The sequence below is a fragment of the Aotus nancymaae genome, unplaced genomic scaffold (genome assembly GCF_030222135.1).
Source record: "Aotus nancymaae isolate 86718 unplaced genomic scaffold, 86718_ANA_hifiasm-v0.15.2.pri h1tg000043l, whole genome shotgun sequence".
NCBI lineage: Eukaryota > Metazoa > Chordata > Mammalia > Primates > Aotidae > Aotus > Aotus nancymaae.
This window is the reverse complement of record NW_026988457.1, coordinates 2,336,540-2,349,422: the sequence shown is the minus strand read 5'-3', so window position 1 is coordinate 2,349,422 and position 12,883 is coordinate 2,336,540. Positions and strand designations below refer to the sequence as shown.

The following is a 12,883-nucleotide window of genomic DNA, read 5'->3' as shown; positions in this document are numbered from 1 at the left end:
CTTATTTCCTTGAGTAGTGGTGTTTAGTTCTCCTTGAAGAGGTCCTTCACATCCCTTGTAAGTTGTATTCCTAGGTATTTTATTCTCTTTGTAGCAGTTGTGAATGGGAGTTCACTCATGATATGGCTGTTTGTCTATTATTGGTGTATAGGAATGCTTGTGAGTTTTGCACATTGATTTTGTATCCTGAGACTTTGCTGAAGTTACGTATCAGCTTAAGGAGATCTTGGGCTGAGACAATGGGGTTTTCTAAATATACAGTCATATCATCTGTCAACAGAGACAATTTGACTTCCTTTCTTCCTCTTTGAATACTCTTTATTTCTTTCTCTTGCCTGATTGCCCTGGCCAGAACTTCCAATATCATGTTGAATAGGAGGGATGAGAGCGGGCATCCTTGTCTTATGCTGGTATTCAAAGGGAATGCTTCCAGCTTTTGCCCATTCAGTGTGATACTGACTGTGGATTTGTCATAAATAGCTAGTCAATGCCTAGTTTATTGAGAGTTTTTAGCATGAAGGGGTGTTGAATTTTATCGAAGGCCTTTTCTGCATCTGTTGAGATAACCATGTCATTTTGGTCATTGGTTCTGTTTATGTGATGGATTATGTTTATTGATTTGTGTATGTTGAACCAGCCTTGTATCCCAGGGATGAAGCCAACTTGATCATGGGATAAGCTTTTTGATGTTCTGCTGGATTTGGTTTGCCAGTATTTTGCTGAGGATTTTACATGGATGTTCATCAGGGATATTGGCCTGAAATTTTCTTTTTTTGTTGTGTTTCTGCCGGGTTTTGGTAGCAAGATGATGCTGGTTTCATAGTTAGGGAAGAGTCCCTCTTTTTCTACTGTTTGGAGTAGTTTCAGAAGAAATGGTACCAGCTCCTCTTTGTACTTCAGATAGAATTCGGCTGTGAATCCGTCTGGTCCTGGGCATTTTTTGGTTGGTAGGTTATTAATTACTGCCTCAATTTCAGAACTTGTTATTGGTCTATTCAGGGATTCGACTTCTTCCTGGTTTAGTCTTGGGAGGGTGTATGTTTCCAGGAATTTATCCATTTCTTCTAGATTTTCTAGTTCATTTGTGTAGACGTGTTTATAGTATTTTCTAATGTTAGTTTGTATTTCTTTGGGATCAGTGGTGATATCCTATTTATCATTTTTTATTGTGTCAATTTTATTCTTCTCTCTTTTCTTCATTAGTCTGGCTAGCAGTCTATTTTGTTAATCTTTTCAAAGAAAACCAGCTCCCAGATTCATTGATTTTTTTTTTTTTTTTTTTTTTGAAGGGTTTGCTGGAGAGGATATGGAGAAATAGGAACGCTTTTACATTGTTGGTGGGAGTGTAAATTAGTTCAACCATTGTGGAAGATGTGGCAATTTCTCAAGGATCTAGAACAAGAAATACGTTTTGACCCAGCAATCCCATTACTGGGTATATACCCCAAAAATTATAAATCATTCTACTATAAAGACATATGCACATGTATGTTTATTGCAGCACTATTCATAGTAGCAAAGACTTGGAACCAACCCAAATGACCATCAGTGATAGACTGGATAAAGAAAACGTGGCACATATACACCGTGGAATACTATGCAGCCATAAAAAACAATGAGTTCATGTCCTTTGCAGGGACATGAATGAAGCTGGAAACCATCATTCTCAGCAAACTAACACAGGAACAGAAAACCAAACACCACGTGTTCTCACTCATAAGTAGGAGTTGAACAATGAGAACACATGGACACAGGGAGGGGAACATCACCCACACTGGGGCCTGTCAGGGGGTGGGGTCAAAGGGAAGAAGAGCATCAGAACAGATACCTAATGCATGCGGGGCTTAAAATCTAGATGACGGGTTGATGGGTACAGCAAACCACCATGGCACATGTATACCTATGTAACAAACTTGCACGTTGTGCACATGTATCTTAGAACTTAAAGTATCATTTTAGAAAAGAGAGAAATAATGAGATTTCCAGTAAATTTTATACTTCCTTTGGGCCATTGAAATCAGGCAACAGATGAATAAATTAGGCAAATGAGAGTCAGTGGCTTTACAGGAAAAAGGTCAGCTATAATTCAGCTTAGACATCCCTGTGACTATGACCCCAGTGATTTTTATTACTAATTAGTCAGTAATTCCCGAAGTGTGGTAGCTTACTACCTAATGAGTTGATTCCTCTGTTGGACAGAATCCTTTGTAAGAAAATTCTTTCTTTTGTTGATCTGAAGTCTGTCTCTTTTGTAACTGGCCCTGGCTCTTTTTTTTGGTGGCGGCGGGGGTGTGCGTAATACCTAATAGGCCTGTTGGTTGTATTGCTCCATTAGGATTTGCTTCTTCAGCTTAAAGCTTTAGTTTCTTTGGTCTTACTCCATATCACATGGGTTTTGAACACTGTACAAGTTGATTATCCTTCCCTGGGGGTAATTCGTTTATCGGTATTTCTCTTAAGATGCAAGACCCAGAGCTAGTAACTGACCATGTTTCACTTAATCTGCTAGTGTGAGAAGTTGCATAGTAAAGTGTAAAAAACACTTGCATTTTAGGGCAATATATCATTAATTGACACTGTAATATTTGGTTAGTCACTTTGAGCCTAATTTTCCTCAAATACAAGATTAGCCAACGCTAATAAAAGGTTAGTAACAAAGCTTTCTTGATATGGTAAATTTTGAGAAAAAAAGTATATCAACCTTCATGCTAAAAATCAAATTCTTGCTAATGTTGACCTTAGTCAACTAATATGAAAATCTAAGGAAATAATTCTAAGATCATTTCAGTGACATTGCAGTTAGTATTATTTATGTACTCTTAATAATATCTTGGGGGAGGTTAGCTTTATTGCCTTCAACTAACAGTTTCTTTTAGGTATTGCATTTAATCTAGCTGTTTATATTTGATGTCTATATTCTAATGTAAGTATTTGTTATGAAGAATAACTATCACCCATTTTACTGATTTCCTGGTATAACCAAATTAATTTTAGTTTTCTTAAGTTTGTTTTTCTTCTTTTCCTTTTTTTTTTTCTTTTTTTTTGAGACAGAGTCTCACTCTGTTGCCAGGCTAGAATGCAGTGGCACGATCTCGGCTCACTGCAACCTCTGCCTCCCCAGTTCAAGCGATTCTCCTGCCTCAGCCTCCCTAGTAGCTGGGACTACAGGTGTGTGCCACCACACCAAGCTACTTTTGCATTTTTAGTAGAGATGTGGTTTCACCATGTTGGCCAGATGGTCTCCATCTCTTGACCTCGTGATCTTCCCGCCTTGGCTTCCCAAAGTGCTGGGATTACAGGTGTGAGCCACTGCACCTGGCCCTAAGTCTGTTTTATATAACGTCACCATTTTGATTTGAAAACGTTCCCAGAATCTTTTTTGTAGCCCTCGATCTGTATTCAAGTCTCATGTGTACCACTGAGAAACTTTGTGTTCTCGGGCAGATCATTTAACTGGCCTCTACACACATTTCTTCTTCTGCCTAGTGAGAGACTTTTACTTCTTTAATTCTCCTTCTCTACCCATCCTCTATAGCAGCCAGAAGAAATCCAAACTCACCTCTGCCCATATCTTCAACCTCTGCCTTCCGCGCTGTACCTTTTATCTATACTGGCTACTCAGGTTTTTTCATAGCATTTCACAGTTTATGTGTGTTTTTGCTTTATTTACTTGTTTCCCCCACTAGACTAGATGCTTGATGAAGGCAGATAATGTATTTTCATTCACTGCTGTAAAACCTAATATAGAATAACATGTGTTGCACATAGAAGATGCACAAATACTTACTATTCTTAAAATCCTATGGTACTCCTGTTACTTTCAGATAGGCATGCAGCTTTTTCTTTCTCCTGGTGTAGTGTTTACTAAATTCTTTCCAGCTACTTGGACATTCATATTAAAATGATATTTTAATTTTAACTTGGTAAGTATAAATTACAATGCCATATGAAGGCTCTAGCCCCAGATATGTTAGTTTCTGGTATATTCTTTAGTTGATGTATTTCTAGGATAGTTTTTAAGTGATTACAAAATGTTCCTAGTGATTGGTTGAAATATGACTTGGTAGTCTTGGCCTATCTGTACTATAAAATGTGACTCTAGCCTAAACTTAAGTTTGTCAATGTTATGTTTGTTGTGTAGGTGCCAGAAATTTACTCCTTTAGTAGTGTCAGTATTGATATCTTCTGTCATCTGGAAAGCAAGAATCTTCCTGAAATTTACTAATAAATTTAATACTACTGCCATACTGCCCAGAAATAATAAATTGTTCATTTTTGGGGAGGTGAAGTACCAGAATACTGTTTGGTCACTTACCTAGTGGCTTAAAGGAACTAGAGCTTCTGTCCAAGGGAGCTGTTTAGTTTCCTCCCAGCACTTATGATTGAGCCTTTTGACTATTTCAGAAGTGGGATTGGAGAAGTTTGTCATGTTCTCTTGTCTCTTTTCAGGTTGAAGTTTAGGAGATTGACTCATTTTGACCATTTTCCCATTTCATTTTTACTCTAGGCAGTAACTGGGGCTAAAGCTCTGGGGAGGCACTTGGCTGTGCTTGCTGAAGTATTTCCAGTAGTTGGACTGCCTCTGGCAAATAAGTGCATTTCGTTTAAAGCTCTTCAAAGCTGTGTAAATCTTGGCAGAACCCCATAGAAACCATAGCATATAATTCTTTTAAAACAACTATATTATTAAATGAAGAATTTGGGGTAAAACATATTGCTTTAATGGTCTTAATAATACTATTTAAAAGGTCCTTCTACATTAATATTCAAAATATTTTCTGCAGTGATGGAAATCCTCTGCATCTACCAGTTCAGAGGTAGGCTTTCCCAATCTTTTGGGATCTAGCAAGGTTCATTTTAGTCTTACCTGCAACTGTCCCTGCAAGATGTAGATTTGAAGTTTTTAATAAAGTTAACCAGTTCATGTATTTCTGATAAATAGAGGAGAATGGTAGTAATCAGAAAATACTACCTTAAAATAATAAAAATTATTTAGAAAATGATGGCATTACAATGCTTTCAAAGCTTAATGATGTTAATTAAAATTATACAGTTATTGACTAGTACTTTTTTTATACCTATCCCCAGGGAAGGAAGAATATGCCAGATGGTGCAAGTGATGGTGAAATTCAAAAATTTGATGGTGCTGGTTATGATAAGGATCTGGTGGAAGCCCTTGAGAGAGACATTGTATCCAGGAATCCTAGCATTCATTGGTTAGAGTCTTTCAAATTATTGAACTAAATTAGAGGATAAAAGAAGTTATAGGTTGGCTTGGTGTGAGTTTTCTCTTGTTATTCATTAATCTCATTATGACCACATTTATAATATGAGAGTATAGAATTGGTGGGACAGTTTCTGTCGAACATAACCAAGGACATTTTACATATTAATTTGAAGTTGACGTAACTGATGAAAGTTGTTAATTGAATGACATGTCCTTATTAATAACTAACGTTTTCACTGATCTTTTTATGCAGTAAGAATTAGAATAATGTTCTTAATAGGTGAATAATTTCATAATTAAAAAAAATTTAAAGAATTAGTTTTGACCATAAATCAAAGGTCCCTGAATAAACCTTATGAAACTTTGCTATTCTTTCAAAGGGATGACATAGCAGATCTGGAAGAAGCTAAGAAGCTGCTAAGAGAAGCTGTCGTTCTTCCAATGTGGATGCCCGACTTCTTCAAAGGGATTAGAAGGCCATGGAAGGTGAGAATTTATTAAACTGGTTTTAGTATAAGAATGCTGCTTATATCAGAATGAAAGGCAGCATTGCTGTAGTTTTTAATGTATTTATCACATTTTGAAAAGGTTGGGAGAAGTTTATATACACCCAAAACACCTGGATTTGAATTTGTAGTGTGGTGTGCTGCATCTGCATGGCAGGAGAGATGGGCTTGCAGTGTTAAACTATGTAGCCTTTAGGTAAAGTCACTTTCCTCAGAGGTGCTGAGCTAGAGATTAGTTTTAGGAATTTTCTAGATGTATGTTTTTGTAGATAAAAAGTTAAGCAGATTAAGCAGAAATAGTACATAGTCTTCTAGAAGAAAGGTTTGGTAAAACAGTTATTTTTCAAAAGTTGGAATATTTCTCACTGATGGTTAATTATTTTAATTTGTTTTACTCGTCACTGACTTGAAGCTCATTGTTAACTATAGACTACATTTTTTATACTTTTGAGTTTTCACAAATGTTTTTTCTAAAAAGGTATTTAGCTGTGTTTAAAAAAACAATTTCTTATGTCATTACAAAATATGATCTGACTTTATCAATTTATTTACTCCTTGCTGTGCTTTTGTAGTATTTATTGGCAAACTAGATTAAGAAAATAAATGTAAAGATATATTTCCAAAGAATCTTATTCCTGACCTAATACATTTTTTTCTGTAACAGTAGAATAAAATTCTTGAATAGAACTTTTACGTTTTTTAAAAGGGTATGTTTGAATTTTATAGGGATTTGTGAGAATATTTACTAAAATAGGACAATAAATGTATTTTATTAATTTTTTGAGATTGAGTCTCACTCTGTTGCCTAGGTTGGTAGGCAGTGGCATGATCTCAGCTCATTGCAGCCTCCGCCTCCTGGGTTTAAGTGATTCTCATGCCTCAACCTCCTGAGTAGTTGGAATTACAGGTACGCGCCACCACACCAGCTAATTTTTGTATTTTTGGTAGAGGCTGTGTTTTGTCATGTTAGCCAGGCTGATCTTGAACTCCTGGCCTCAAGTGATCCACTAGTCTCAGCTTTCCCAAGTGCTGGGATTACAGGTGTGAGCCTGATAAATATATTTTAAAGAATACTTGAAAATAAGGAGGCCTCAGAAATTTTTCATATTTATAAAATTTGTGTCAAAACGTAAATTCCAGAATTTCAGAACTGGAATGAGTCTTTGAGATCATCTTAAATCCCCACTATGTCACAGACTAGAAAATTGAAGTCCAAATAGGTTGTGACAACCATAATAGACCTTTAGAAAATTTAAAATTCAGTGTGTCTCAGCTTCTTATGTTAATATGTGCCTTCCCTCAGCAGCACACTTTCTCCTGCATGGTGTGATACTATTCCTTTATCCATCAGGCACTTGTTTAGCCCTTTTATTTTGTTTTTCAAGACATAGTCCTGAACTGTGAGACATCCCAAATAGAGTTGGACACTTACAGGTAGCTTTCAGTGTTAGTCAGTAGCAGAGCCTAATGGGTGGTACAGTGCACATGTGCTTGGAGAGCGAACATGACGTGATTAGAGAGGGTTTTATGCTTGAGGATGTGGGATTCAAGTGGCAATTTGTAGGGTTGTGAGGATTTCACTGTGTTGGAGGAGACATTTTGGAGTTGTAAGAACTTGAGTGGGGGATGAATGACGTGAGCAGTAGAATATAGTGAGAAAGTGTAAGTGTATTTGGGAAATAGATGCATTGAAGTTTTGTAAGGAAAGCAGCATAGCATATTGGTAAGGAGCACAGACCCTGGATCCAGACTGGGTGCATACGAATTCTAGCCCTTTCCACTTACTGGATCTGTGATCTTGAGCAAGTTACAAAACTTCTCCATTCCTCAGTTTTCTTATCTATAAAATGGGAATAATGTTATCTCATATGATGTAGTGAGGTTAAAATGAGTTAATGAGACAGTATCTGCAATAGTTAGCACTTATAAGTGTTAAGAAATAACTTAGTGGGAGATTCAAATGGGAAGGAAGGTTGAGGCCAGATTGTATTTCCCAGGAATTTGGTCCTTTTTCTATAGGCATCTGGGAGACCTCTTTGAGCAGGTAGGTAGCATAGTTAAACTAGTGAGTTGGGGAAAACAGTCTGGTTGCAATGAGCACAGAAAGACGGGAGGCAGAGAGCATGTTCAGAAGTGATTGGCAGTAGCTAAGGCTTAAAATTCAAAGAACTTGAATTGGGTGGTGATTAGGAATGGAAGGACAGATGCTGGTGATATTTAATGAAGGAAGCTGGTAACCTTTTGAATGTAATATGTATGTCAAGATGAAGGCGGGGCAAAGAAAATTGGGTTTTGCCTATAGCAAATAGTGACAATAACATAAATGTGGAGCTCAGGAAGGTGAAAGACACTGGTTTATTCTTCTTGATGAAAGTTCAGCAGGAGCAAGGGATGCTTCTAGGGAAAGAGATAAGGAATTATTTTTGAGTGTGAAATTTTGGTACAATATTCATGCAGAAATGCACCAAGTTAGAAATACAGGAATGAAGCTTATGAGAGCAGTAAAAGATGGAGCTATTAAATGCTTTTTCAAAAATACATCTCTGGGACAAACATTTCTCTAACAGAATAATAGTGAGGTTCTTCTTTATAAGTTTTAAGATCAGAAAATTATACTCAGAAAATAAGAAGATACCCAAGGAATAGACCTACTGTATTTTCAGTGACTGAAGTATATAAACATATCCTTGAATCAGTCTTACATTGAGACTCTATTCATCTATCCTTTTATTATCCAGGCTATCTTAGCACTTCTCAGACTGCACCATAATTTATCCATATTTTCTAATAGATTAAAAGTCTCTTGAGGATTTATGTGTGATTCCTGACAGATTCAACTTTTTTTCCTCAGGGCCTAGTACTTAGTAAGCATTGGATAAATTTACACTGGGTAAATACACATTTATTGAGTATTTACCTTGTGTTAAGTGATAGGCTAAGTGCAGAGGATACCAAAATGAGTGAATACCATCCCCCAAGAAGCTCATGGTCTTTGGGTGAATAGCATATATTTAATGGACACCATGTGTTAAGTGCAGTATTTGTTGAGGACAGTGTGACTAGTGTCTGATAGAGTAATGAACACGTTGCTATGGCAGGAGAGAGGAACAGGGACTTAGTCTGCTATGGAGAATAATAACAGGGATAGCCCCCCAGAGCAGGTGATTCTGAGCTGAGACTTGAAAGATGAATAGAAGTTCAGCAGGCAGATGTGATGAAGAAGGGCTCTAAGGCAGAATGGATGTCATGTACAAACACATGAAAAGTGTAAGAGAACATAGTATATGTGAGGAATCTTCTGTAGTTCAGTGTGGCTGGAAGTATAGAGTGTTTATATGGGACATAGTAACAAAAGACACTGCTAGAATGGTCGATGTGACCTACTTCTCACAAAGAGCCCTGCATGCCATGCTAAAGATGTCAGTAAGCTATTGAAGAGTTTTTAGTAGGAGGGTGATTTGCAAGTGTAGGAAGATCTCTTTTCTGTAGCAGTATGGAGGATAGGTTAGGGATGGGCATAGATGGATATGGAAAAGAAATCTGATCAGGAGGCAGTTGAAATAATCTAGCCAAACAGTGAGGAAAAATGCCTGCACAAAGGCATTGGCTTTTTGGCTAGTGAAAAATGAATGAATTTGTGAGGGATGTTTAGAAGGTATAAATGACTGACTGTTTACAGGGATGTGGGAGAGAGACAAGTTGTATGACTCTCAGATTCCAGGCTTGAATGGAAGGCATATGCAATGACTTCTGACATCACCTACCCAGAGTTGGACCAAACTTCACAAGGTTGAAAGCTCAGTTTTCTGCAAGACTGCCCTCACTTCACACACTAGCTGCACACTTGGGGGTCTCCAAGTCACTCTTATGACCAACTGGCCACAAATTCAGGGGTTCCCACTACCCTCTCAGGTTTGATTATTCTCTAGAATGACTCACAGAACTGTGAGTCCTTACAGAAGGAAAGGAAGCCTTACAATTGAGCCTGGGACAACATAGGCATGAACATTGTGGGTCCCCTTACACGTGGCTTTTCTTCTGCCTCTGCCGCCCCGGAGACAACAAGACAACCCCTCCTTTTCCTCCTCCTCCTTAGCCTATCCACGGTGAAGAGGTGATACACTTCCACTTAATGAATAATAAATATATTCTCTCATAATTTTCTTAATAACGTTTTCTTTTTTCTAGCTTACTTTATGGTAAGAATACAATATACAATACATATACAAAATATGTGTTTATGTACAATTTTTATTACCAATAAGGCTTCAAATCAACAATAGGATATTCATTGTTATGTTTTTGGGGAATCAAAAATTATAGGCAGATTTTTGACCGTATCGGGGATTGGTGCCCCAACCCCTGAGTTGTACAGGGAGCTGCCATACTCATGATAACAGTGTTACTATAGCCAAAGTATATAAATCGGAACCAGCCAAGAGGAGAAACTTAAAGGGCAAGGTCTGGAAAGATGCTGAAGGTGATGCTTTTGTCCTCTCCTCCTGGAGTCAGGATGCTTTACTCTCCTGGATGTGTGACAATATGCAGATTATTGCAGTACATGGACATGTGACAGTACTGCTATAGTTTGGATATGGTTTGGATATTTGTTCCACCAAATCTTATGTTGAAATTTGATTCTTGGTGTGTGGTGTTGGGAAGTGGTGCCTAATGGGAGGAGTTTGGGCATGGGGGCAGATCTCTCATGAATGGCTTGGTGCCGAACTCATGATAATAATAGCAAGTTCTCACTCTGTTAGCTCTCATGAGAACTGGCTGTTTCCCCTCTCTCTTGCTTCTGCTCTTGCCGTATGAGTTCTGCATGCTGGCTCCCTTTCACCTTTCTCCATAAGTAGAAGAAGCATGAGGCCATCACTAGAAGCTGAACGGGTGCAGGCACCATGCTTCTGTACAGCCTGCAGAACTGTGAGCCAAATAAACTTTTTTTTCTTTAAAATTACCCAGCCTCAGGTATTTCTCTATAGCAACACAAATGGACTAAGAGAAATACACAGAGTATTGCCAATTAGGGAAACTCACATGATCAATTGAATCATTGCCCATGGTTCTTAATCTCTCCATTTTGTATATATACCACATTTTCTTTTTCCATTTCATCCATTGTTGGGCACTGAAGTTGATTTCATATTTTGGCTATTGTGACTAGTGTTGTAATAAACACAGGAGAGCAGATACCTCTTCAATATATTGATTTCCTTTTTTTTTTTTTTTTTTGATATATACCCAGTAGTAGAATTACTGGATCATATGATAGACCTGCTTTTCATTTTTTGAGGAACTTCTGTACAGTTTTCCACAGTGGCTGCCACCAACAGTATAGGAGCATTCCCCTTTCTCCATATCCTCACCATCGTCTGTTATTGCCTATGTTTTTGATGAAAGCCATTTTAATTGGAGTGAGATGATACCTCATTTTGATTTTGACTTGAATTTCTCTAACGATTAGTGATGTTGAGCATTTTTTCATTATCTGTTGGACATTTGTATGTCTTCTTTTGACAAATGTCTATTCAGACCTTTTGTCCATTTTATAATTGGATTATTTGTCTTTTTGCTGTTGAGTTGCTTGAGCTGCTTATGTGTTCCGGTTACTAATCCCTTGTCAGATGGATATTTTGCAAATATTTTCTCCCATTGCAGGGATGTCTCTTTGTTGATTTTTTTTTTTCTGTACAGAAGCTTTTTTTTGATATAATCTTTCTGTTTTTGCTTTGGTTGCCTGTGCTATTGAGGTCTTACACATAAAAAAAATCTGCCTGGACTGATGTCCTGTATCATTTTCCTAGTTTTTTCTTCTAGTAGTTTCATAGTTTCAGGTCTTTAATCTATTTGATTTGATTTTCATATATGTTCTTTAGTCCATTTTTATTTGATTTTTGTATATGGTGAGAGATCAGCATCTAGTTTCATTCTTCTGCATATGGTTATCCAGTTTTTCTAGCACCATTTATTAAAGAGACTGTTCTTTCCTTAAGAGATTTTATAATGTGACAGATTAAAGTATATGTATATACCGAGGGGAAAGGGCCAGTGGACAAGGAGATACAGGAAAGAGAGAAGTTAATTAAAGGAGTAATGTCATGAGGAGGTGAAGTTGTACAGTAGCTGTGAACAGATGCTAATGTTAGAAATTAACTCCTATAGGAGGTGGCCACATTAAGGACATTATAGGATGCCCCTCTCAGAGAGCATGAAAAAAGTTATGGAAGAAATAAGAACTTTGCTATGGCTATGTCTGTAGCATCAGTTGGTCATTTTCATGGTTTTTAAAATCTCAATCTCATGCAAAGTTGAAGACTCCATAACAAAGCAAAAAAATATTTTTGTAAAACTAACGTTTCAAATCTTAGTGATTCCTGGTTGATCTCTGTATCAAAATTCTTTAGCCACCATTTGGACAGTTTCTGAATTTGGAGTTTATGAAACTTTGACATATACAGTTTTCAAAGCTTAAATCCCCAAAAGTTTGTCAAGCCAAAGTAGCAATTGGATCAGAATTTCCTCTTAAGGAATTACCAAATATTATGCAAAAAAAATTTAGTGTGAGCCATGTGTTTAAACTCCATTAAAAGTGCTAGAAGAAAATAATTATTTAAATATCCATTAGTTTTTAAGACTAGAAGATTGGTTTCCTTGAATAATTTTTATTCCTCTCTGATTTGTTTTTATAGAATACTTTTATGTTTGTTTTCAAAACTAAGAAGTAACTGAAGTTTTTATTCTGTATTTATTGTCTCCTTTATCACGATCACTGTTTTATATAAACTGTCTAAAATGATTAAAATGTTGCTAATTTGATTATGTTTGAATCACCACTGGCATTTTTACTGTTACTTTATTAACTCATAAATAGGTCTTTATTTTTTACTGAAAGCTGTATATTATAAATGCACTGTGGAAGATAGGTTTCGTCTCTTATAGAGGGTAAGGAATGTGTAATTCTGCTACATGTGATAGAAAATGTCTTATTTTTGCTATGTGTAAACAGAATAGTTGCTTTTAAGCAATGCTCAATATTATATGTATATATCATATGTCAGGTTCAGGAAACAGTAGATTATTTCTAAATATATGAGAAAATTGTTGGTTGTCTAGGCTTTTTGTTAGGTTATCTCTGACTGCCTCTGAC

At 36.8% G+C, this 12,883-nt stretch overlaps 1 protein-coding gene across 3 annotated transcripts in view; it reads left to right on the top strand.

Annotated features, from left to right (window-relative positions):
- Positions 1-12,883, top strand: part of KATNAL1 (katanin catalytic subunit A1 like 1) — a 106,495-nt gene that overhangs the window by 67,259 nt on the left and 26,353 nt on the right. For 2 of the 3 annotated variants that reach the window (XM_012474138.2, XM_012474140.3), the window contains exons 5-6: positions 5,089-5,216; positions 5,608-5,713. In XM_012474138.2, coding sequence (XP_012329561.1) covers positions 5,089-5,216; positions 5,608-5,713 — 234 coding nt within the window. The remainder of the gene's footprint in view (positions 1-5,088; positions 5,217-5,607; positions 5,714-12,883) is intronic. The other variant, XM_064361728.1, reaches the window with a different exon arrangement.